Genomic DNA, 27,812 nt, shown 5'->3' with positions numbered 1-27,812 from the left:
AAAATAAACGTTTGGTTCTTTGCATCCAGTACTGAGTGAATGCAAAATAAAGAATCCCGTTAGCTTCAAAGTAATGAATTGTAAATTTTATTTTTATTTGGTGTCTTGTAGAATTTCTGCATTTGATGAATAAATATTTCTCAATGTTTTAATGCTTGGTTTACATTCTCTTATACCTTGTTCTTTACTTTGTATTGTAATATTAGTTTTAGAGGATTTTATTTGCTGGCTTCCATGTTGCATCTTTCAATTTACTTTTTGATTGCGTGTGACCAATACTGAATTATTCAGAAACAGATCATCCATGTAATTTAGTTACAATTTGTCCATGAATTCTATTACAGTAGATCTGCAAGGTGAGAAATGCAGGTACTTGACAATAGGGATCATTCTTTAATGCAAACTGAAACATGAAACAAATCAATTTTATTGTAAAAATTTACAAATTGTTTCTAGATCGAGGTCAATAAGCATTAATTGAATACATACAACATCACTCTGGCACATGTTATTGACAAGTCTGAACCAAGTCTGTCATATTGCAATTTAGACAGAAATTGCAGCTTGCATGGAAGACACTGATGACTCAATAAATGGTCTCTTCCACATACTTAATTTTTCTTCAACCCATTGTTGGTAGTTGCACCACTTAGCTGCTTCTGAATTCCTCATCCATACTCTTGTTCAATATATTTGGAGCCAGAATCAGGAATACACAAATGTTTGTAAATGTTTGGCAGACTGACAGATCGAGATGCAGCAATAGATTGTTAACAGCAAGGCAGTTGAAAGACTTTCTTCAATCTTGTTTCCTTCTTAACATCTTGAAAGTCAGCACTGGTGATAAAACAATTTGGAGAATTCAAAATCTCTATACATTTTTCTACTTCTGAAGATTCTGTAATGACCAGACTCCATTCCCCAATTCATTATAGTTCCAAATGCAATATTCCACAATGTTAAACACCTGGATGTAAAGGAATGAACTGCCTCCCCTTCTTTATTCATTTAGCCGCTTTTGTTGGCTGCCAACAAAACAACTAACATATAAAGGCAACCTTCCCTCAGAAGTTTTCTCACTGATGCAAATCAATACTTTTTTAAAAAGATGTGCCAATTTAACCAGGCTTCCTTAAATGATCAAATCGTAAGTTTGTTAATTACTAAGTGTGAGAAGGATTAGTACCACAACACACAGAGGTTAAAAATAAGAGCAAATTCAAAAGGATAAATGTTTTTTTTTAAAACAAAGAATTTACGCAGCCTCTGAGTTATTTGAGAAGAACAGGTAGTTGAATGTTACACTTGTTACAGCGAATCATATTGGTCGCTTTGATGTTGATAGTTAAAAGATCCGTTTCACACACAAACTCATAGTTTTGAAAATTGGTTGAGATTCTTTATGACTGATTTCTTTTGATGAATACTGAATTACACACTCGGTGAGATTATGTCCTTTTATATTCCTGTTTCATTTTTGTGTGGCAGCCAGCTAGCTGACTTCTGGTGCTCAGAATGCAACAACATCTTTACCTGCAGCAGTGGAGTAATGAGAGGATAGTTAATTGACTGTGACCTTCACAGTATGATAATGCTTGAATGGAGACTGGTGCACATGGGAGCATTCAATCCCATTAGTACGCTGCAGTAGAGTTGAAACTAGCTTTTTAACCCCTGTCCTTGCATATTCTTCAAAAGGAAAATCATAAATTGAGCCAGCAGCTTGGGACATGAACTGCAAAGGATGGCTTACTGTTGAGAAGGGGATTATCAGCCCTTTGTTATCTTTGTAATCCAGCCTTTTTGAAATTTATTTAATACAGTAGTTGTTACTTTTCCAAAAAAATCTCTCAAAATATTTACCAGCCATTTACTGAATTTACACATGCACCCAGATAATGACCTGAGAATGTGGCCTGCAGTCATTCTGCCCGTGTAGCTGATTTTAAAATTATACATTTTCAAATTAATAATTAAAATGGCCTGAGTATTGGGGTTCCGATATGTCATCTCAATAAAATAAGACATCAACCTAACAAGAGTGAACCCAGCTTCAACGATAGCACAGAGAAAATAATAACTTATTAAGCTGCATATACATTAACTGTGAATTGTGCAAGGTCCTCTCTCTTTTTAAAATTTTAAACCTCTGCCTGCATGTTGGAACTCATGTTTTATTACTTTTCTTGGGCTTCGTAGATAATCCAATTCCTCTTTCCATCACTGAAAAACTTTGCAATTGTCTCTTTAATTTTGATTTTTTTAAAAATTGAAGTCAGATAAAGCTATGTGCTAAAAAAAAAGACAATTTTTTTATGGCCATGTGAGGAAATTAAAAAGGAGGGGAGCCAATTCACAGCCCTCACCTGGCAGTAACAAATTGGCTGATTCTTGATCCATAAATCTTTTGGACACACAGGGCAGAATATCCCAAATACGAGATCTGGAGGGCTGAATTAGCTTCCTTGTTATTGTTCTCAGCTAGTGTTGTAACTCAACAGGAAGTCATTCTGACTCAAAACATGATAAAGTTTGATGACAAGTTGTCACCGTTCGATATTTTTTGGGACCAATAGGTTACCTTGTTCAATGTCAAATTGATCAACGTTCGCTTTCTCAATTTACGTTTGTAATCAGTAATTTAAGAGGGAAAAATCAGTTATAGTTTGCATTTATTCACATTAGACAACCAAATTATCATCATTTCACCTTTGATAATATTGATTTTACAGTTACCTATCTAAAAAAGTATTATCTAATTGATTTTCTCAGTGAGAAGTCATGCTTGTGAGCTGGATCTGTATAATAAACCAGGAGGATGCACTCACATCTGCCTACTCAGCAGCAGTCACAAAGCAAGAACATGTCGTTGCAGTACTGGCTATGCCTTAGGGAATGATGGAAAGTCTTGTAAAAGTAAGTCAAAACTCCGTCTTTTTATCTAAATCTGTTGTAATTGACATAAAACTTTTTGATGACAAATATTTTTCAATAATGCATGCACTTTTCTCTTTACACTGTATCTGCTTGTAATGAAGGTCAGATGTAAGTACTGATTTGATCCATAATGGAAAAATGAATCAAAATTTCAGTGTCCCCAGTTTAAGGTCAGATGTTTCATCCATTTTGTAGCACCCATAGAATGGAAGAAAACTTCCTACTTCCTTTATTCTTCGTGATGTTTTAAGATAACATACTGAACATATAAGACCAAGAATGCTTCAATTAATGTAACCTGCTTCGGTATAATGTTAGAATGAATTTCCATGATCATATTTTAATTGCTGTATAATTGGTGGCCATGACTTCAGTTGCCAAACTCTAAAGCTCTGAAATTCCATTCTTAAACAATGGTGTGGATTTTCCAATGGCTAGATAGTTGTTCTGAAATGTAGTTGGTAGTTGTATATGGGGAACCTGTAGCAGACACCAAGGGAGTTGCCTGGGACATGCACCTACCCCAGACTCCTTATACACGCAGACTCTGACATTCAAACTCTCTTCCTGTGAGACCAACATCCTACTGAAACCCTGGGACCCAACACCACATCAGCTGCCTTACTCTGCCATCAGCCTTAATCACCTCCCTTCTCTGCTGCCAATCCTAAAATTCTCTGTTCCGTTGCCAGATCTGGCCCCACGTCTCCCTCTTCAGTCTTGATCCTACCCTCCTCCCACAGCAACAACTGACTCCCTCTTATTGCTACCGAGAACTCGAACTGCTCCTCACTGCCCTGGACCCAAGCCCCTTCCCTCCCCCTACCTCAGGTTTCGAACCCCACCGTTTCCCCTGCTGCAGAGCCAGCCACACGTCTCCTTCCCCCAAAGCTAGCCCCGATCCCGCCTCTAGTCTGTTCCATACCTGATCTCCCCGTCCAACCACCTGCCCAATTTTCCAGGCAGAACCACTCTCCCTCCACCCCTCCAACCCCACCCTGCCTCACCAGACACAATATTTTTTTGACCATGAACTACCCTGAACAAAGTGGCTGTCTGTGATGATGGTCCTTTAAATTTCAGATTGTAGCAATCAACTGCTCTGAGAAAAGAGGCATTGATTGCCTTCCACTGATAATTCTGCTTGAGATGAACTGTTGGAATAGTAGTATGGCTCCACTTTAGAAATACAGCAGAACCACAAGCTTCTACAGTGCTGCTCTTTCATCAGATGATGTGAAGTGAAGCGCACAGGCACAGAAATTATAGGCAGAGAGATCAAAAGACTGTACAAATGCTGTGACTGGAGTGTTGACAGCTGAATAATAAGTCTCTGCAGGTGATCAAAAGTGTCAAACGGTGTGAGTAAACTGCCAACCACAGAATAGTAAATGAATTATAGGATGACCTATAATCCAATTAATTGAAGCAGAGAGACAATTACAAAAAAAAGGGTCGTGTTGGAAATGAACCAAATGGCTGAAATATTATCAGAGATATAAATGTCACATGCCAAGGGTCTAACTGAAGTAACAAGTAATCCAATTAAGATTGAGAGATCATAACAAGTTATCAAAGTTATAGCATCAGGTTGATTTTACAGACACAGAGCAGTACAGTGGAGTCACATGTAGCGTGACATGAACCCAAGATCGAGGTTGAGGCCATTTTCATCAGTATGGATATGGATAAATTGACTACTGCATTTTCTGGATAATAACAGTCACCTCTATTCAAAAACAATTGACTGGTCATGAAATGCTTTGAGTTATTTTGAGGATTTTTGAATTTCACAGATGTTACATCATTAATTCTTTTAAGTCTTTCTGAAGTGTTTCACACCTAATCAATGTTCAGCACCATTCGTGAATCCTTGGAAAATAAAATATCCCACACCTATATACACAGGGCCTTGTCTGGGGGAATGAGAAATAAGGTTGTATATGTTTCCCACGTGTAGGACAGAGCATCCCAAACAACTGAATAAAGTGATCGTGTGATGCCATAAGACAGATGATTTGTAAAATTGTGAAACTATGTTGCAGGGGAACAGAAACTTAATATTATAAATATGTACTGTAAACATTGTATCACTGGATGAGGTTCTCAAGCAACAGAAACCGACTCCCTTGCATATAGTCAAATAATTTCTGCACGTGCTTGTACTTTTGCAGGCTCAAAAGATGTCCTTTAACTACAAACCTTGGGCAACATTCAGGCTTAGTTCATAAGTGGCAAATAACAGTCATGCCACATATATGCCAAGCAAAGACCATCGTCAACAAGAAAGGAAAAATAGCACCATTTCCCCTTGTCATATGATGGTCAGGTGGAATACTCATCAATTGCCTGGATGAGTTCAACCCCAACAACACTCAAGGAGCTTGGTATAATCTGGGACAAAACAGCCCAATTGATCGGCAGACCCCACACTCCCATCCACTACCTTCATTATTCATTCCCTCTACCACTGAATACAGTGGCAGCAGTTTGTACCATCCACAAGATGCACTGTGGCAAGATTTTTTGACGGTATTTTTCAATCCATGATCTGCCATCACAAAGATTAGCAGAGACAGCAGATTTTTGGGAGCACTATCACCTGAAAGTTTCTCACCAAACTATGCATCTTTCTGACTTGGAACTATAGAATCATAAAATTTTGTAGTGCAAAAGGAGGCCATTCAACCCATTGTGTGTGCACCAGGTCCCAAAAGAGTCACCCAGCCAGTTCCATTCTCCAGCCTGATTGCCATAGCCCTGGAAACTCATCACTTTCAAATCTGCATTGAACTCTCTTTTGAAACCTCCTATGGAATCCGGTCCCATTACTCTCCTCAGCAGCACATTCCAAATCCTAACAAAGCTCTGAATAAAGCTGTTTCTCCTCAGCTTACTCTGAGGTCTTGCTGTCCATCTTGAAATTGTGATTCCTAGTTACTGACATACCAACTAGTGGAAACAGAAAAAAAAAACTTTACCTTGTCAAAAATCTTCATAATTTTGAACACCTCAAAACAGTTATCTTTTAATCTTCTCTGCTCCAAGATGAGCAATACCACCGTTCCTTCACTGCCACTGGATGAAAATCTTGGAAACCCCTCCCTGCAAGTGGACCTACACCATATGGACTTCAGCAGTTCCACATCATACCTTCTGAAGTGCAATAAGGTATAGACAAAAATGTTGGCCTCATCAATGATGCTTATGTAATAAAATTTGTTTGCGTAATGTTAATTGAATGATAGATGTTCAACAGTTCAACTGGCAAATTCCCCTGCTTTTTGAAATAGTATCATAGAATCTTTTATAACTGCATTGTATGTGAATGACACTTCACTTTCTGTACAAAAGATCGCATCTTCAATCGTGCTGCAAAACATCAGTATTGTATTGAAGAATCAGTCTGAATTTTGGTGCTCAAACCCTGCACAGAGTTATAGAGCATGAACTCGTTCACACCAACCAGACATCCCAATCTGACCTCGTCCCACTTGCCAACATTTGGCCCACATCCTTTTGGTCCTTCCCCATTCATGTACCCATCCAGATGCCTATAACCATTGTAATTGCACTCGCCTCCACCACCTCCTTTGACAGCTTGTTTCATACATGCACTACTCTGCATGAGAAAGTGACCCCAAGGGTCCTTTTTAAATCTTTCCACTCTCGCCTTAAACCTATGTCCTCTAGTTTTGGACTCTCTCACCCCAGGAAGAAGACCTTGTCTATCTATCCTTTCCATACCCCTCATGATTTTATAAACCTCAATCTTTTACTTTCTTTTCTTTCTTGACAATTATAGAAGGGTAGATTCAGGCCACTGAAACTTTAAATCAGGATTTTTATACAAATAAGGGCAGGAATTTCCTGTCCTAATATGGTGGGGGGGTGCGGGCACATTGGGCAGGCCTTAATAATGATGACTGGAGTCTGAGATTGTCACTCTCATTCCAACGCTCAGCAAACTTATAGTGCAAAATAAGGATGTGTGTAACAATCCCACTTTTCAGCTGAACTGAAACTGTTGGCTCCATCGGCAATCTATATGTCATAATGGAATTTTGTTTGAAGATTTATGTAAGTGTTTAATATTGCTATAGATGATACGGGCTTGTTTGTAAAAGAACAAATGGCTGTTTAATTGGCCAGAGTTGTAAAAGTATAAAATTTCAGATTCATTAGAGTACATTAGTCTCCTGATAAAGTACTGTTCTGCATTAAAATGCAGTTTTGACTAAAGTTTTGTGTCAGCTGCTTCCACAGCTTTTTGCTTTGAAATCTTAATTCAAGCACTTGTTTTATTGCTTCAAAACTTGAAAATACGACTGAACTCTTTGAATTATTTCAAAGGATTTATAATACTCAGCACTGCTGGTTTTGTGACATATTTATGCAGTAAAATATCAACATGAATGTATGGCTGAGCTTCAGATCCTCTCAACAGGTATTCTTGACACAGCCATCAAATGGATGATGAGTTTAATTACTTAATCTTATATATTTTTAAATAGAAGGTATCAGTGTTTATATAACTCAGTATTTTATGACATTCTTCTAAGGTTATATTTTTAATCAAGTTGTTTTTGAAGGATTGTTTTTTTGATGGTTCTAATCATGTATTTGGGATGGAATGTTAATAGCACTATTGTAGTTCATTACTCATTCTGATTAAGCAATGTTATAAGCATTGAATATTTAATGAGTAACTGCTGAGAAAAAATGCATTAAGGTGTATAATTGTGTGAGCAATGCTAAACTGTTTATTTTCTACACTAGCATATTTACTAAACCTGATTTTGGGATTGTCAATATTATTGATAATTAGGAAACTCAAGTAAAGGGCACGTTCCAGATGTCTATCAAGAAATGGCAATGCCTTTTATTTCTCAGCTCAGGTGTTTTATTAACATGCTTTACTCACCTCAAGCAAAACCACCAGAAATTAGCCCCAGAAAGAAGTAAAACAAATCTTTCAAAAGGCTAAATAGTTCATTAGCAAGACAGGAATGGGCCATGTGGGATCAAAGGCACCAAGAAAGCAGATAAACAATGAGGAGCTGGAAATGAATGGAAATGCACACAGATCTTTGTTGGGAACTGGGGAATTGCTTTGTTTCCTGGCTTAACAAAATTGTAAATCTTGAGGCAGCTTAATATGTGCAGTTTCTCAGTGCTGGTCACAGAAATCTTGTCAATTTTCCAATAACGTCTTAGTACTGTCATTATTGATACATTTATCACCCTTATCTTGTTTTAACCTTTCAATTTATCCACTCTTCAATGTTCATCCTTTCCAACACAAGTAACTTAATTTAGTGAACTGCAGATTGTAGGAATGAAACATTAATTGCTTGTTTTGAGATTTCATTCAGTTGACTGAACTAATCAAGGTCAGAGATATCGGTTTTGTAATTGCAATGCATTTCATATTTTTAGGAAAGAAAAGAACGTCAGAGTTCATTTTTTTGATATTCCCTTTATCAAGGACAAATAGAAGCTGTGGATTTACAGAATTTTCAAGTTGTCTTAGTGTTTGCTGTAACACTACAATTTGGAATATTTTATCACACAAGTACATGCTGCATACACACCATTATTTCCAGAAACACCCTTTCTCTGCCCATTGACTCTGTTTTTAGGTTCTCCTTCTCTTCTGTGAACTGCAAGTTTGAAACAGGAGATCATAATTGTCCACTTGCTGTAGGAAAGATGTTAAACTTGAAATGGTTGCGAAAAGATTTACAAGGATATCGCCAGGATTGGAGGGTTTGAGCTACAGGAGAGACTAAATAGGCTGGCGCTATGTTTCCTGGAGCATCAGAGGCTGAGGGATACCTTTTAGAGAAGTTCAACAAGGTTCCTCATGGCAGGCTGGGTAGCAAGGTTAGATCACAAGGAATACAGGGAGAAGTAACTATTTGGATACAGAACTGGCTCAATAATGGTGGTGGGGAGTTGCTTATCAGACTGGAGGCCTGTGACCAGCGGTGTGCGGCAAGGATCGGCAATTTTCATCATTTGTATAAATGATTTGGATGCAGGTGATAGTAAAATTGGATGTGCAGTGAACAGCAAAGAAGGTTACCTCAGAGTATAACAGGATCTTGATCAGATGGGCCAATGGGCCGAGGAGTGGCAGATGGAGTTTAATTTAGGTAAGTGTGAGGTGCTGCATTTTGAAAAGGCAAATCAGGGCAGACTTATACACTTAATGGCAAGTTCCTGGGGAGTGTTGCCGAACAAAGGGATCTTGGAATGCAGGTTCATAGTTCCTTGAAAATGGTGTTGTAGGTAGACAGGATAGTGAACAAGGTGTTTGGTGTGCTTGCATTTATTGATCAGTGCATTGACTATACAAGTTAGGAGGCCATGTTGTAGACATTGGGTAGGCTGCTTTTGGAATGCTGCATGCAATTCTGGTCTCCCTGCTGTAAGAAGGATGTTGTGAAACTTGAAAGATATCGGAAAAGATTTATAAGGATATTGCCGGGGACAGGCTGAATAGACAGGGGATATTTTCCCTGGGTGTTGAAGTCTGAGGAGTGACCTTATAGAATTTTATAAAATCATGAAGGGCAATGGATCGATTATATAGACAAGCCTTTTCCCTGGGGTGGACAGTCCAAAACCAGAGGGTACAGGTTTAAGGGGAGAGGGGAAGGATTTAAAAGGGATCTAAGGAGCAACGTTTTTATGCAGAGGATAGTGCCTGTATGGAATGAGGTGCCAGAGGAAGTGGTGAAGCATCATATGATTGTAACATTTAAAAGGCATCTGGATGGGTACATGAATAGGAAGGGTTTAGAGAGATGTGGGCCAAATGTTGGCAGATGGGACTAGATTTATTTAGGATATCTGTTCAGCATGGACAAGTTGGACTGGACGGTGTGTTTCTGTGCTGTACATCTCAATGACTCTGTGGTTTTATATCGGACGCATTAGTGCAGGAACTAATTACCCATCAGGCATTGACTGCAGCAGGACATCTCAAGTACCTACATTATTAGGTAGCCAGTTATCTAGACATACAGTGAGAAAAATCCATGCAAAGATTTTAAAGATTAGCTTTGTATATGCACCCTTTTCAAATGACACTTCCATCTGTGTGAAAATGACCTTCACTGACAATCGAGATCTCATATTGAAAAACATGTTTTTGCTGCTCCATTTCATCAAAATAATCTTTTTGGTTGATCAACCTTAGTGAATGGCTCTTGGACATGGTAAATCTTGGTGAAATGAGTGTGCATGAGGAGCGAACAGGTAGAGGGCTATTAGAAAGGCTTTAAATGTAGTCAACAATATATGCCTCCATAGAACATAGAACATTACAGCACAGTACAGGCCCTTCAGCCCTCGATGTTGTGCCGACCTGTCATACCAATCTCAAGCCCATCTAACCGACACTATTCCATGTACGTCCATATGCTTGTCCAATGAGGACTTAAATGTACCTAAAGTTGGCAAATCTACTACCATTGCAGGCAAAGCGTTCCATTCCCTTACTACTCTCTGAATAAAGAATCTACCTCTGACATCTGTCCTATATCATTCACCCCTCAGTTTAAAGCCACTTTGCTGCTGACTACCGGATCCAGGATGTTAAGCTGAACCTTGGAATTTTTTGGCTAAATGTGACTCACATTGCTGGAGTGATTCTCACTGGGAGGCCAAGCAAGGTTTCTCATCACATCTTACCAAACTTGCTGCACTTCTTGGCGTTTCAGCCCCTGTGATGAAAATAAAGCCTGGCTTCTACCCCATGTGACCGTGCAGACTTTGCAGAGTAACTCAGCAGTCACTGGAGCTCCCAGAATAAGCTGCCATTCCAGGTACTAATGCCATTTTTAAACACCTGTTGTGAAACCACTGTCAATCCAGAGCTGCTTTGCATGGCTCTGGACATTTGCCCTTGTCACGACATGAAGGGGAAATCAACACTGCCCCTTTTTTTCCTTTATTTATTAACGGGATGAGGGTGTCACTGGTTAGGCAGCATTTATTGCCTATCCCTAATTGCCCAGAGGGCAGTTAAGAGTCAACCACATTTCTGTGGATCTGGAGTCATATGTAGGCCAGACAAGGTCAGGATGGCAGTTTCCTTGCCGAAAGACCATTGGTGACTCAGATGGGTTTTTCCCGACAATTGACAATGGATCCATGGCCGTCACTATATCCTTGATTCCAAATACTTATTGAATTCAAATTCCACCATCTGCCATTGTGGGATTTGAACACAGATCCCCAGAATATTAGTTGGGTCTCTGGGTTAATGGTCCAATGATAATATCACGAGGCTATTGCCTCCACTATGTAGGCATAGGCATGGACCTGGAACTCTTGCTGGACAGGGTGATGCGCTGATTGGACTTACTCCTCCCCCAGGACCAGGAATAGAGGCCCCAACACCAGATCACACAAGCTTTGTCTGAAGTTTCCGCCCAGGTTAGAGTTGTCTCAGCCATGTGGTGGAATGTACTGATCAAAGAAGGTCTAGGTCCTTCCCTACTCCACCAGCATAAGCCCCACCATCTTTTCTCTATTACATTACACTCATTGTACTTCTACCTATTGACCCACATCCCACCAATGGCCATGTGCTGCCACTCTTACTAATATATTCCTCAGCATCCCCACTCACTCTCAGTCACAATTAACTGTACCATCATTCATGCTGCACACCCACTGCACTGCCTACTCATTCGCCTGGTAGGCTTCCCCACTGGCTCCAATAGGAGCAGCTGTGCCAGCCAATTTAATCCTCTGTAATGCCTGCTTCTTGTTATCCACAACCATCAACAGTGAAGAAGCACACAAGATGGCTGGTGTGCTTTCTGTCATTTGTCTCCTCATCCTTTATGAGCAGAAGACCCTGATTCTGACTACTCCGAGCAGTGTCTGGACTGGTATCAGAGACTAGCCTTGGCTTAATGTGCTGATATCTCCTCAGCAAAGGCTATCACCCTTGACTAAGACCTGCTGACAACCATAGTAATCTTTTTGGCTTTGTGGCTGTGTTAAATGGCACTGCAGGACAGTAGTAACATGAGCTTGTTTTCTCTAGTTGCAAAGACAACACACATTAAGGCTCAGATTATAAACTGTGAGGCTGGATGAACACAGCAGGCCAAGCAGCATCTCAGGAGCACAAAAGCTGACGTTTCGGGCCGAGACCCTTCATCAGAGAGGGGGATGGGGTGAGGGTTCTGGAATAAATAGGGAGAGAGGGGGAGGCAGACCGAAGATGGAGAGAAAATAAGATAGGTGGAGAGAGTATAGGTGGGGAGGTAGGGAGGGGATAGGTCAGTCCACGGAAGACGGACAGGTCAAGGAGGTGGGATGAGGTTAGTAGGTAGATGGGGGTGCGGCTTGGGGTGGGAGGAAGGGATGGGTGAGAGGAAGAACTGGTTAGGGAGGCAGAGACAGGTTGGACTGGTTTTGGGATGCAGTGGGTGGAGGGGAAGAGCTGGGCTGGTTGTGTGGTGCAGTGGGGGGAGGGGACGAACTGGGCTGGTTTAGGGATGCAGTGGGGGAAGGGGAGATTTTGAAACTGGTGAAGTCCACATTGATACCATTAGGCTGCAGGGTTCCCAGGCGGAATATGAGTTGCTGTTCCTGCAACCTTCGGGTGGCATCATTGTGGCACTGCAGGAGGCCCATGATGGGCATGTCATCTAAAGATTGGGAGGGGGAGTGGAATTGGTTTGCGACTGGGAGGTGCAGTTGTTTGTTGCGAACTGAGCGGAGGTGTTCTGCAAAGCGGCCTCCAAGCCTCCGCTTGGTTTCCCCAATGTAGAGGAAGCCACACCGGGTACAGTGGATGCAGTATACCACATTGACAGATGTGCAGGTGAACGTCTGCTTAATGTGGAATGTCATCTTGGGGCCTGGGATAGGGGTGAGGGAGGAGGTGTGGGGGCAAGTGTAGCATTTCCTGCGGTTGCAGGGGAAGGTGCCGGGTGTGGTGGGGTTGGAGGGCAGTGTGGAGCGAACAAGGGAGTCACGGAGAGTGTGGTCTCTCCGGAAAGCAGACAGGGATGGGGATGGAAAAATGCCTTGGGTGGTGGGGTCGGATTGTAAATGGCGGAAGTGTGGGAGGATGATGCGTTGTATCCGGAGGTTGGTAGGGTGGTGTGTGAGAACGAGGGGGATCCTCTTTGGGCGGTTGTGGCGGGGGTGGGGTGTGAGGGATGTGTTGCGGGAAATGCGGGAGACGCGGTCAAGGGCGTTCTCGATCACTGTGGGGGGAAAGTTGCGGTCCTTGAAGAACTTGGACATCTGGGATGTGTGGGAGTGGAATGTCTTATTGTGGGAGCAGATGCGGCGGAGGCGGAGGAATTGGGAATAGGGGATGGAATTTTTGCAGGAGGGTGGGTGGGAGGAGGTGTATTCTAGGTAGCTGTGGGAGTCGGTGGGCTTGAAATGGACATCAGTTACAAGCTGGTTGCCTGAGATGGAGACTGAGAGGTCCAGGAAGGTGAGGGATGTGCTGGAGATGGCCCGGGTGAACTGAAGGTTGGGGTGGAAGGTGTTGGTGAAGTGGATGAACTGTTCGAGCTCCTCTGGGGAGCAAGAGGCGGCGCCAATACAGTCATCAATGTACCGGAGGGAAAGGTGGGGTTTGGGGCCTGTGTAGGTGCGGAAGAGGGACTGTTCCACGTAACCTACAAAGAGGCAGGCATAGCTGGGGCCCATGTGGGTGCCCATGGCCACCCCCTTAGTCTGTAGGAAGTGGGAGGAGTCAAAAGAGAAGTTGTTGAGGGTGAGGACGAGTCCGGCTAGGCGGATGAGGGTGTCGGTGGAGGGGGACTAGTCGGGCCTGCGGGACAGGAAGAAGCGGAGGGCCTTGAGGCCATCTGCATGCGGAATGCAGGTGTATAGGGACTGGATGTCCATGGTGAAGGTGAGGTGTTGGGGGCCAGGGAATTGGAAGTCCTGGAGGAGGTGAAGGGCGTGGGTGGTGTCACGGACGTGTGTGGGGAGTTCCTGGACCAAAGGGGAGAAAATGGAGTCCAGATAGGTGGAGATGAGTTCGGTGGGGCAGGAGCAGGCTGAGACGATAGGTCGACCAGGACAGGCAGGTTTGTGGATTTTGGGAAGGAGATAGAAACGGGCCGTGCGGGGTTGGGGAACAATGAGGTTGGAGGCTGTGGGTGGGAGGTCCCCTGCGGTGATGAAGTCATGAATGGTGTTGGAGATGATGGTTTGGTGCTCGGGTGTGGGGTCATGATCGAGGGGGCGGTAGGAGGTGGTGTCGGAGAGTTGGCGTCTGGCCTCGGCGATGTAGAGGTCAGTGCGCCATGCTACCACTGCGCCACCCTTGTCTGCGGGTTTGATGGTGAGGTTGGGGTTTGAGCGGAGGGAGCGGAGGGCTGCCCGTTCTGCGGGGGAGAGGTTGGAGAGGGTGAGGGGTGGAGAGGTTGAGGCGGTTAATGTCTCGACGGCAGTTGGAGATGAAGAGGTCGAGGGAGGGTAGGAGGCCTGGGGGTGGTGTCTAGGAGGAGGACTTGTGTTGGAAGCGGGTGAAGGGGTCAGTGGAGGGAGGGTTAGGCTCCCGGTTGAAGAAGTAGGCATGGAGGCAAAGACGGCGGAAAAACTGCTCTATGTCCACTCGTGATTGGTATTCGTTGATGTGTGGTTGTAGCGGGACAAAGGTGAGCCCCTTGCTTAGGACTGACCATTTGTCCTCAGTCAGTGGGAGGTCTGGGTCACATTAAGGCTCAAAGTGAGTGAACTCTATGAGAGCAAGTGAAGTGCCCAAAGATGCTGCCAGTTGTGTCAACATTATGATTCAATAGTTGCAGTCTGTGTAATGTGCTGAAGAAAGATAATATTTTATTATTGTTATTATTTGTAGCAGTAGCAGTATTCAATGACAATTTAAAGTGAAGGAACTATAGATTTTAATTTTCAGCTCTGTATGCATCAGAAAATCATTTTAAACAGTGAATTAACAAAATAGCATTTCCATAAAATCATGTTCCTTCAGATGAACAATACGCGACCAAGGAAGACAATTGATGGGTGTTTGCTAACATCAATTTTATAACCTGGACAGAGGGAAAAAAGGGAGCAGCAGAGTAGATTCATTCAGAGAAAAGCAAGTTCATTCAGAGAGAAGAAGATGAGTTTCAGAGAGAAGGTACCCTTCATAGCAGAGCTGCTGTTATTCATCTCTAAAGCCATCAAAGTTGAAGAAATGCCTCGAGTTGTTTAGAAGAAAGCTATTAATCGAACTCTGTGGGGATGTCAAAGAGGGAGCTATCCTACAAGGCTGTTGGAAGACATCAGGTTAGGGGACCCATGTTATGTAATAATTGAGTCATCAGTTTATTTAAGTATCTGAGGAAGAGACATTAGTTGAAGAAAACAACACCAAGTGAAAACAGAAAACTGCTGAAAAGAAACTGATTACAGCCATACCAACTGAACGAGGAGCTTTATTATGAGACAAGAGTGACCCTTCATTGAAGTTCAAGTGTCTATTGGGTTTTTGTGGTTGAGTCTTCTTTTCTGCTACATGTACTCAGTTAGTGCCAATTATTCTCATATATTGCCAATGTAGATTATGTTCTTTTCATCTTTTATGCAATAAACTTGTGTGTTCCTTTATTAAAAGTACATTGGTTACTTCTTTTGAATATGTTCAATGACTGACTTACACAGGACGCACAAAGCAAAATAAAATTATGGTCAGCCAAGCCAGGTCTCACTCTAGGATCTAACTTCTTCAGTATTATCATCAGTTCAGATCAGAGCAGGAGGCAGTAATATGAAAGTGTGAGGCTTGTACCAGGTCTGAATATGCAAGGGCAAGATGGAGCATTGTATTGTCAGTACATCCTGATTCATGGGAAATGTTGGTAGAAGAATAATGAAGTGATGGTGTTTTGAGAAGTGGCTGCAGCTGGTAGGGCATTTGGAAGCATATGACATCTGAGGTGAATTCACTGACCATGCCCACACATATGAGATCATTGACTTACTTATGGCACTTCATTCAGGTTAAGGGGATTAGACTTGCATTTATCTCCAGGGCTGTCTGCTACCTTCTGTCTCACTGAATGGAAGGTTTCCTGGATCCTTGTCAATGAAGGACAATACTGCTTCTTAACACCTTTGTAAAAATTTTCAGGGCAGTGTCACAAAATCTTGGCTCACATCTTTCCTGCATCAGCCATTGCTCTTTGCACTACTCTGCATGATGTCAGCCCCTTGAGTAGTCACACACATTCCCTCTAAGAGGTAATTGAGTTGTTAAAGTAGTTTGAGCAAATAATTATGTTGGACATCCAGTGTGCAACTAATGGACAGTATTGTATAAATGTCTACAAATAGGAATCATTACAATGAACAGGGAACAATAGGTTGACTTGCTGTTTGCAGTACAGTGAATGGCCGTTATTTTAATACTTTTGATAATTTTCCAGGTGAATCCAATTTAGCTCTTGTGATAGGAGCAAATTACTGCAGATGCTGGAATTTGTACTGAAAACAACAAATGCTGGAGATGACAGTGAGTCAGGCAGTATTTATGTAGAGACGGCAAGCTGACATTTCAAGTCTAGATGACTCCTCTTCAGAGCTGACATGAAGTGTGGAGGGGGCAACATTTACGCTGTAGTCGGTTGGGTGGGGGGACAATGGGGTGTAGAGTGCTGGGGGATAAAGGATTTTGATAGTTCATATTTAGTGATTGGAATGTGAGAATGTCAGAACAATAGTTTCTGTAGGGATAGTTTCTATGTCAAAATTTAAGATTTTTTTTGCCTGTGCTTTAGTTTCTTGCAATTCACTAACGAGATATGGGTGTCGTTGGCTGGTCAGCACTTATTGTCTAACCGTCATTATTCTTGAGGAGGTGGTGGAATGGTATATAGTATCATAGACGACTCCTTCCTAATACTGTGCACAAGGAATTTGAAACCATGTTCACTCACAGAAAAGAGTCCAATTTTTTTTACTGTAACTGCCCTGAAATGTAGATGTTATGTCTGGTGCAATATTTGAAAATGATTTCATGTTAGTCATTTGAAAGCTGAACAGAACATCTTTTAGCCTATCTTTGAGTGTGTGTTTTATTAACAGCTCTATTTGAGGAAGAGAGACACATGCTTAAATTTTACCGGTCACCTAAAAATGTTTCAACAACCTATTCTATTCCAATTAAGTGACAAATCTGGTGCTGTCAGATAGGAGAGGCCAGGGAGACTCTGTACAAGATTATCAGCCATCTGTCACATAAAGTGACCTTGAGTCAGCTCCAGCTCAACTCAAAGTTTATTATAACAGATGCAACTGCTACTTTCTCTCTTTTGAAGATGACCTGTTAAATTTGTAGCTGTTGCAACTATGTCCATTGATCCATTTCCTATTTAACAGATCTGTTTAGAGTTTGTAGTCCAAGCTATTGCCTTCTTTTTTTTTAAATTCTTTGCCTTCCAACCTCAAGGAGCACGTCATATTTGAAAAAAAAGTAGATATGCAATGATGGAATTTTTTTGACTCTGGATCTGCTCTAACCTTCCCTATGACACCCTCAAGATCAGAAAGTCTGCATTCTCACCTATAGGAATTGTCAGAGATCTGAAAGTGAACAAAATATGACTAAAATCCAAAAAGCATCAAACCTCCTGGAATGAGTTAGAAACTAACTTGCCACAATTGAGTGCTGGACAGTGTACACCAACTGTGCTATTTCATTTCAGGTCCCTGCACCTAATCAAGGTAATTTAACAGTATTATTGCATAAATTAATAACATTACCAACTGACTAAAAATAGACATTGAAATAGAAGGGGAGTTGGGGGTAAAAAATACACAATGTCATACTACTCACAGATGCAGCACTTATTGAGATTCTGGGATAGGATTAAATGGTTTACATTGGACCAGAGTATGTGCAGTATAACAACATATGCAAATAATGGTGTAATTGATGGTGTTCATTTAAAATCAGAGGAGATCACAGTAGAGAAACAAATAAAGAGGAAGGTTTTAGACATCGCACTGGATGTAATGTATAGATGTAAATAAAAAGTTACAGCACTGATAAGAGAGAGAGAAAGAGAGAACTTTTTTTGGATAAGAATGAGCAAGAAATGCTAGAGACTAGAGTATTGGTATAAGAGTAAGAGTGTATGCATAGACATGCACGACCTAGCAATACCAAGGAGAAGAATACCAGTAGTTCTGACAGAGGGTCACTCAACTCAAAATGTTAACTTTGATTCCTCTCTGCAGATGCTTACAAACCTGCTGAGCTTTTCCAGCATTTTCGGTTTTTGTTAGAAGAATAATAGCAGCAGGATCTGCATAAAACACAGTATAAAGCAGTCGGGGAGTATTGTTCCATTAAATGTGCCCTGCCAACATCTATTGAATTGCAGAGTGGAGACATTTTAATTCTCCAGACATCCTTCATTATTACAAGCATAAAAATAAAGATTAATGTATGTTAATTATATTGATTTAATTCACTGAAAACATAGCTAAAATGAAATATTAAAGTTTTGATGCAGAGATAGTAGGAACTGCCGATGCTGGAGAATCTGAGATAACACAGTGTGAAGCTGGATGAACACAGCAGGCCTAGCAGCATCAGAGGAGCAAGAAAGCTTGACGTTTTGGGTCGGGACCCTTCTTCAGAAAACTTCTTCTGAAGAAGGGTCCTGAACCGAAATGTCAAGCTTTCCTGCTGCTCTGATGCTGCTCAGCCTGCTGTGGTTCATCCAGCTTCACACCGTGTTATTAAAGTTTTGTGTTTGTTTCTTCTGCTTTCTTAACATTTTCTATCAAATAAATACAACATCTGTAGTGATACAGTTACTGGCCTAATGCATAACTTCTTCCATTTAATTCCCCTTTGAAGATAGTTTAGCATCTAGGTAATTTAGCAAACATATTGAATATTGAATCCATATGTTTCATACATGGAAAAATTAAATTCATCATATATATCTGCTGAAAACTGAACAAATTAAACTCCAAAGTCCTGAAATTCAGGACAAATTTTAAAAAAAAAATTTCTTAACTTTTAAAGTAATACTGTTTTGAGCTCCTCATCAGTTAACTTTTTTTAAAAATTCCACTTTCAAAATGGATGTTTTGATCCCGTAATCAGTGGATAAAAATATGACAATATGTTTTGCAAAATAGAAAAGTTTAGCTGGAAAACAAAAACAGAATTTGCTAGAAAAGCTAAGCTGGGCTGGCAGCATCTATGAATAAAGATCAGAAAGACCATTTTGGGTCCAGTGACCCTCAGAACTAGTTCTGAGGAAGGGTCACCAGACCTGAAACATTAACTCAGATTTCTCTTCACAGATGCTGCCAGACCTGCTGCGCTTTTCCAGCAAATTTTGTTTTTGTTTCTGATTTAGAGCATCCACAGCTCTTTCGGTTTTTATTTAGCCGATGTAAAATTGGCTTTGTTAATGTAAACAAAAAGGCTTTCATTATTGAACAGGGAAGATGAAACAGGCACTTTAACAATGTTGAAACACCTAAAAAGATGGCTCAGAAGTAGACAGAAACCCAAATTGAAGAATTAGATACTTGTTGGAGATAAGAATGTCTTTAAATGTCAATGAAAATCACTTGACAATTGTTCTGTCATGAATTGCTGCGTCATTTTAAGACATGACCTTTTAGTGCACATGTACATAAATTTCACAAAACTTACCTGAATCAAGGCAGGAACTTCTTAATTTATTTCAGCGTTATCTGTGTTTGCTTGAGATAGATCTGGAGGTCTGTGTCTAAAACCCAAACCATGATAGTGTGTTGTTGTGGTGTAAGGTATTTCAAGCTTTGAATTCTACTTATTGGCATTTGGTCTGGTCACAGTAAATATTTCTTAGTGCCTGTAATTTACTGTTTTGTCACTGTTTTCTTAACTCTATACATAGCTACATTTCGCGCCTGATGAATATTGTGAGATTTTGTTTAAATGTTATACTTACATAGTCTTTAAAACATTGAGGTGTTTAAATTTTCTTGGTTGTCAGCATATGTGCCTTCCTGATGTCAACAAATGAGTATGCATGTGCATTGCTTAATCTGTAAACTGTGCATACAACCTGTAGTGTTTGAACATATGCCTTCCTCATCACAACCGTTAAATGTGCATGTGCTTTCGTTACTCCAGCTGGTGACTTCCTCATTTAATTAAGTACGTCATCCATTGCCTGCGATGCCAGGTTACAGTTCTCTGAAGTTGCTTTCCCTTTTATTCAAACTGCTTTGATAGTCTCAGTATTGACTCACAAGTGAAAGTCAATTTGGGTATATATCAGCTAGGGATTAGAAGAATGTAATACGACCTTATAGAAATATATAAGGTGCTGAGAGGTGGTTAAAAGGATCTTTCCTTGTGGAAGAGACTACAACTTGGGGGCAGAATTTAAAAATAAGGACCACCCGCTTAAGACAGAGATGAGGTGGCTATTTTCTCTCAGAAGGTTGTTGCTCTATGGAAGTCTCTTCCCCAAAGCGCTGTAAAGCAGGTTATTGAAAACTTATGAGGCAGTTGTAGGTAAATTCTTGGGAAAGGAAGTCAAAGAGTTTCAAGCATAGAAAGGATTGTCGATGCCATGGCCAAATCATCTATAACAAAAACGGATGTTGCTGAAAAGGTGTGGCAGCATCAGTGAAGAAAAAAATCAGAGTTAGCATTTCGAGTTCGGTTTCCCTTCCTCAGAATTGATGGTTGCTGGGAAAATATCAGTTTATATGCAGAAAATAGGGAGGGACAAGGGGTCGGGAGTAAACAATAGGAAAGAGCTCCGTCTGTAAGTTGGTAAGTTTCTCCTCCAGTGCCTGAATCCATTTTGTCTGAATATGAATGCTGGCAGTAATAGAGTCCCTCATCCATTGGCCTTGCCTGTGTCAAATCATATACTGTATTCCTAGCCATGGAAAATGTGACGGGATCATCACTGAGGGGTAATAGTGAATGCAAGTTACTGGAAGATTATTACCCACATCCTTTTTGCATCCTGAAACATTGAGCTCAGTTTTATTTTGTAAATCAGACTCTACACAATTCCAATTTTATTTTTGAGGGCATGCCTCAATTTCACAATGTCAGAGCAGTTTGTAGATCCATCATTGTATCTATGGCAGTTTTACGTTATACAAATCCTGAAATACTTCCAAAACTGTTTGTTTTATACGGGTTTGGGTTTTCTTCCTCTGAGAGACACTTGGTTAACTCTTGGGAGAGATTGCTGGAGTGTAGTGCAGAATACAATTGCCACAAAACCAATTTTTCTTTCTAATATCCTAAGTAATCTTACAATTGTTAAATTTTCTATGTCCACAATCTAGCGTGGGTATGCAAGATATTCAAAAAAAGTGTGTACTACCTAGATTACAGCTGGTTGAACTGGAGTTGAGACTGTTCTTCTTGCCCCCCCAGACTCCTGCTTCTTGGTCCTAATGTTCTCTGCAGGTCGCACTGATTTGAGAGCCTTCTTTTAACTAGTTACCTGGGTCAATTCTGCATACAGTGGCTTAGCAATAGCTTGATACAACAATGTAATTAGCATAAATTAAATTTAGCTTCTATATCAGGAAGAGTGTTATGGAAGACAGTGTGAGACATTATAATATCCCCACTTGATTGAGCCAACTCTAGGACCCAAAGCCATTTCTGAAGAAGAGTCCCGAACCCAAAACATCAACATTCCTGTCCTCTGATGCTGACTGGCCTACTGTGTTTCTCTAGCTCCACACTGTGTTGTCTCTGACTCCAGCATTGACAGTTCTTATTATCTTGAGGAGCCAAGCTGTCTTAAAAACAGTTCCACTGAAACTAATTCAGAGACAGTGAGAACTGCAGATGCTGGACTCAGAGCTAACACAGTGTGGAGCTGAAGAAGAGTCCTGACTTGAAATGTCAACATTCCTGTTCCTCTGATGCTGCCTGGCCTGCTGTGTTCCCCAGCTCCACATTGTGTTATATCCACTGAAACTCAGATCTGTTGTTACACTTGAAATCTAGCAGCATTGTTTCATCAACAACACGTTCAATAGTCAATCAAGGTGAATGGCTTGCATATCTATCTGGCTTGATTCAATTTGACAGTGAATGCTGCTTGATCCTGGTGTAATACCTCAGTTTCACTGTCCCATGCAATATAATCAATCAAGGTACCAGTTCGCATGGCCTGATTGACTGTCTGGGATGGTCCAATTTCCAATAGGCTGTTCAGTTGGCTAGTTTTCTCAACATGCCGTTTAGTTGGTCAATATTGCTTCAGCGTCCTAAAAGAGTCATTGTTTTATTTTAGAAGTGACATTCCACTGCCTACGCAGAGTAGCACCAGTCAAGCTATGAGTGGCCAAATTGACCCTCTGAAGATAAGAGTGCTAGCTGTGGTCCTTTCAGTGGTGATATGGTGACAATTTTCATTTGTTTCTGTGTCACTGTAGTTTACCGTTCATTACCTGTGAAGATTCATTTCTTTTTGTTTCCTGACAGAACAAGTGCAGCTGTAGTCTAATAGTAGTTTTTTATCTGACATGCAGGAAATTACAATAGCCAGTACTGTTCCTGTGGTGGAGCAAATAATGTTTTGTTTTCTATTTTAACAAAGGAAATGAAACACATTATAAACAGCTTAATTTGTTTTGAAATCCAAAGGGGTGTCAACTTCATGCTAAAGACTTCCAGCATTTTTTAAAAACCCAAGAAGAGTGATGACCAGATACAACAGCATTGTCTTTATTCAGGGAGTAAGGAATGAATTGGCAGAATATTTGTAATTACAGGGAACAGGTTTTATTTTGCAGGGAGTGTGGGGGCGAAATCCAAAATCCTTTTAAGTAACTGTTTTGCCTTATTTGAATTAGAGTCTCAATTCAGTGTGTTTTGTGGACTATGTAATAGGGCAGTTTTTTTTACATTAATATTATACAACATTAGGTCCTTTTTTAAAATGATCAAACATGTAACCTTAAAACAAATTGATTGAGGGTCTTGAGCCCCTGATTTGTTTCAAATTCTACAATGCCTGTTTCAAAAAACAGTTTTGTCAGTGGTCATGCTTTAGCCAGATGAGAGTATTGTATTAAAATATCTTTGCTTTTTTTTAAATGCGGATTGTCTACGAAAGAAGAGTGCATTTTAATGTTGATGTTTTAAGATTTTAGACAATATTAGAACTTGAGGATGAGCTGTTTAAGTTCTGTCAATTATTGTTAAGACTTCATTGGCCCCCATCATATTGCAAATTCAAAGAATGTTGATCTTTACCAAAGTTGTACAGTTACTGGTCTGTAACCACTGTAATTCCGACTGTTTTCTTTGGGAAGTTAAACTTAAAATGTCAGTTTGTCAGCAACCACACATTCTAATTCCAGGGCAGAAATGGCTAGCACGAGGGGTCATAGTTTTAAGCTGGTTGGTGGAAAGTATAGAGGGGATGTCAGAGGCAGGTTCTTTACGCAGAGAGTTGTGAGAGCATGGAATGCGTTGCCAGCAGCAGTTGTGGAAGCAAGGTCATTGGGGTCATTTAAGAGACTGCTGGACATGCATATGGTCACAGAAATTTGAGGGTGCATACATGAGGATCAATGGTCGGCACAACATTGTGGGCTGAAGGGCCTGTTCTGTGCTGTACTGTTCTATGTTCTATGTTCTATGTTCTAATGCAGTGTTAATTTAATGAGGTACTTTTAACTTGGGGTGAAGGAGTAATATGAATAATTTTGAATTATAGTAAAATTAGGTAAGCATTCAACAGAGTAACATATAATGAGCTTTAGTCAGTATAACAGTGTGTATTTAGGAAAGAGTAAGCAAGAGCATTTCTTAGACTCGACACACTCACGCCCTGGTAGCGATGTACTCACAACAATATGACATTGTTGATGATAGACAGCAAAACTTCATTTAAAGACACCCGATCTGATGTTGTTTCACTTTAATGTCAGTTATTTTCATGAAGCTTGTAATCTCACTGAGTTCTGCAAGATTCATTTTAATGTTATTTTCTTCAAGACAAAATGGCCTTGGTGCTCTTCTTCAAAGGCTTTACTGAAGGTAAGGGTTCAGGGCAGAGAAGCAGGGAGCCAGGAGCATTAAAAGGAAAGATGGATAGTAAAACAAACACACTTAGAGCTTCTGAACCATTTTTTCGGCACTTCTGAACCATCTCACTTGTATGACAATAGAGTTCTACAGTCAGAATGAATTTGGGTAATGAAATGGAATACAAGCCCAGGAAAAGAAGACAGCGAAGCTGTGCATCAGTGAGGGAGGGGGTGGTTGTAAACTGAATGTCAGGGAGTGGGGAAGAGGTCACATCTTGGATGGTTGAGTGTTGGGGAGGGTCCACAATGACCAGATGGATTAGGGATCAAAGGTTCAGCAGGATTGCTGCCAAGAAACTAGTACCTGTACTATAACTAACAAGTTACAGGTTTCTTTCAGAATTTTAAATTTTGCAATTTATTCATGTTGGAATTTAGCAATGTTAAAGGCAACATAAAGGAAACAATGTGAGGCTGGATGAACACAGCAGGCCAAGCAGCATCTCAGGAGCACAAAAGCTGACGTTTCGGGCCTAGACCCTTCATCAGGGATGATGAAGGGTCTAGGCCCGAAACGTCAGCTTTTGTGCTCCTGAGATGCTGCTTGGCCTGCTGTGTTCATCCAGCCTCACATTTTATTATCTTGGAATCTCCAGCATCTGCAGTTCCCATTATCTCTGATAAAGGAAACAATGATTTTTTTTCCTGATAAAGTAAGTTCTACAGAACCAAATTACAATTTTATCATGAAATCCAGTATTTCACTTAAATTCATGATTTTCAGGAAAGCAACCACAATTTCAAATAAGGAATCCCTAATTACTAATACACCACGTGATATAGCAGCCTATTAACATACCACACCTCGTTTTGTTCTCCATTTAAATAAAGTGCATAATGGATTGCCAATTCAACATTGCCCAATTTTAAATCATTGTTAAAAGTTAACATTGCTTTAATTGCATGTCATTGCATTGAAACATGCAGAATATAGATCCAGGTTATTCAGACTCATGGAATGTCAAAAAAAAGTGCAGTGAAGTTATAGGTTATAAGAGAAACCATATACCAAAATGATTGAACTCTCAATTTTCTCCTTAGAATGTATAAATGAGAGAATTTTTTTCTTTTTATATTCTTGAATTAATCCATTAAATGACCTACATATTCAGAAATTACGCAGTTCAAAGCATACATTATTGCAATATCACAAGCAGGTCAGTTATGAACAGAGAAACTTACAACATACTTTTCTTTATTGGAGGAGGAATTTAAGGTTTTAGAGCACTAATATCTGTTGACAGTAATGTTCTTTGTGCTGTTGAATTCAATAGTTAATCTCAAGCAAGTTCAGGAGCAGCTTCTTTCCAGACATTGTCAGACTGTCGAATGCACTCTCGCCTCAGATAATGGAACCTGCAATGTAACATGTATGCCTCCAACTCTTTTTTGATCCGTACATCCTTTGCTTGTTGTGACCTGCCTGTATTGCTCATAAACAAAGCTATTCACTGTATTTCGGAACACATGACCATAAAATCAGAAATCACTGTTCATTCTTACCCCATGAAAGAAGCCACTTTGATGTTGTAATATTCCTTGGTGATTAATACAATTTAGAACCTAACTCCCCAGGGCAGAAAATTGGTGTCATGCGTCCATACATTTCAAACCTCCAGTCAAACTCCAAATAATCTATTTTTTTAATTGTAGAAATGTTGATACTTCTTGTGTGAGAACATACAATAACAAAGCAATATAATGGAGAAATTGCAGGATTTAGTTGGAGAGGGGGATGTGAGGGACTTGGTACATGAATCACAGAAAGTTAATATCCAAGTAATTAGGAAGACAAAAGGAATTGAATGTAATGTCAGGGCATTTGGCTGCAATAATGTAAGGCATTGGTGAGGACACATTTGGAGTACTATGTCCATATTTGGTCTACTTATTTGGAAAAGATATTATTTTACTGGAGCAGTTCAAAAAAGCAGGTTCACTTGACCCATTCAAAGGATGCAGGGCTTATTACATGAAGAAATGTTGAACATGTTTGTAATCATTGGCGCTTATCAAAATGAGAGGTAATCTTATCAAAGCTTATTGTGTGAAAATGTAATTGTGTGAAATGTAAAACCAGAGTGCATAATCTCAGAGGAAGGTATCAACCAATTAGAACAGAGATCAGGAGAAATTTCTGCTCTGAAAAGGGTCAGTCATCTGTGAAAGTCTCTGCCACAGAGGGCTATAGAAGCCAAATCCTTAAGTTTATTAATGTTTCAGATAGATTTTCACTTGGTAAGGAAAGCAACTGTTTTCAAGAAAAGGCAGGATACTGGAATTGAGATTTATCAGATCAGCAATCAGATTATTGAGTGGTGAAGTGGAGTTGATGGGCTGAATGGTCTGTTCCTGTGTCTTATGGAAAAACTTAAGAACTTGATGGGCTTGGATCAGGCAGATATTGAGAGAATGTTTCTTCTTGTCAGTGAGGTCAAAATGGAGAATGTGATTTGAAATAACATGACTCACGGTAAAGGTAAGATGCATTGAATGTTTTTCACTCAGAAAGGTGTGGTATTCTCTGACTGAGAATGAAGTGAGAGTCACATAGGCTGCAAAAAGTTATGCAAGGTTAAGTTGATTAAATGTTTGGTAGAAGGTTGAGTCAAATGTTGTGAACAGAAAGCAAAGTGGAGCTGAAACAATTGCCAGATCAGCCATGATTTTACTGAATGATCGAGTAGATATAGGTCAAAACAATTTATCCCTTCTCAAATATTCCTGTGGGGCTAAGTAAATAACTTTTATGCATAGATTAATAACAGAACATAAGTAAGAGTAACAAAAGCAAAATACTGTGCATTGAAATTTCAGAGCAAAACAATCAATACTCAAAATACTCAACAGGCCACCCTGGAGACCGGACAGTGTTACAATTTGGTGGGAAGGGTTGAACTGGCTCCTTTTGTTTCAAACTTCTTGTGTGGCCACAAAAAAAGCTTAAGTTCTTTTGTAGCATGAGGCTATACTTCAGTCGAATTAGATGTTGCTGACTGATTTTTACTAAGTAAGGCAGTAAGGACACAATCACAAGTTTTCACAAGAGTGAAAGAAAGTGTGATTTTATAACCTGTTAAGTTAGATGCACACGGAATTGTGACCATGACTAAATGAAGATTTATTTTTTTTAAATATACAGTTGAGAGTCCTTTAGGTGTCCTTAAATTGTAAGATTTAAATTGAAACCATGGGAAGGATTGTGTCGTTGTGTTCATCCAGTTCCACACTTTGTTATCTCGGATTCTCCAGCATCTGCAGTTCCCATTATCTCTGGAAGGATTGAGTCCTTTTTTAGCTTAAATGTGGATGCAGAGAAGTGGAAGGGCTATATTTTTGTGGTCTGTATAGGCTTTCCAACATGATTCTTCTCAGGTCATTACATATGCATGTATGGGTTAAAGAAGCAACACATTTTAATGATGTCTCCCTAAATGTTTTTCTTAAGAAAAAGATGCCATAATAACTGCCAACATCAACCTGCATAGAGGTCAGCACCTCTGGGAGTGTCTAAAAACCTTTATCCACTGCCACAAGAAGTGAATGATCTGTTTCAGTCTACGGTTCACTCCATGCTTCATGCTCCTTTGAGTGTGAGCTAGCATTTTATGGTTGCCACTAAAGAGGACTGTTGCACAGGAAGTTGGGTGCCAGACATCTCCATCTGATGCCTCGTGTGCAATCAATGTCCATCACTTCATTGCAGCAACCAAATAAGTACAACTGCCACTGTATTTCATAGATCTTAGGATCCCTACAGTGTGGAAACAAGC

At 40.4% G+C, this 27,812-nt stretch overlaps 1 protein-coding gene across 1 annotated transcript in view; it reads left to right on the top strand.

The window, feature by feature from the left end:
- The window catches only part of LOC125454115 (low-density lipoprotein receptor-related protein 1-like), a 1,886,982-nt gene that overhangs the window by 902,793 nt on the left and 956,377 nt on the right, over nucleotides 1-27,812 (top strand). The window contains exon 10 of the mRNA XM_048534492.2: nucleotides 2,773-2,916. Within this exon, the coding sequence (XP_048390449.1) occupies nucleotides 2,773-2,916 (144 nt within the window). The remainder of the gene's footprint in view (nucleotides 1-2,772; nucleotides 2,917-27,812) is intronic.

The sequence above is a fragment of the Stegostoma tigrinum genome, chromosome 7 (genome assembly GCF_030684315.1).
Source record: "Stegostoma tigrinum isolate sSteTig4 chromosome 7, sSteTig4.hap1, whole genome shotgun sequence".
Lineage (NCBI taxonomy): Eukaryota > Metazoa > Chordata > Chondrichthyes > Orectolobiformes > Stegostomatidae > Stegostoma > Stegostoma tigrinum.
Note: the sequence above shows the minus strand (reverse complement) of the source record. Positions and strands in the feature narration are given on the sequence as shown.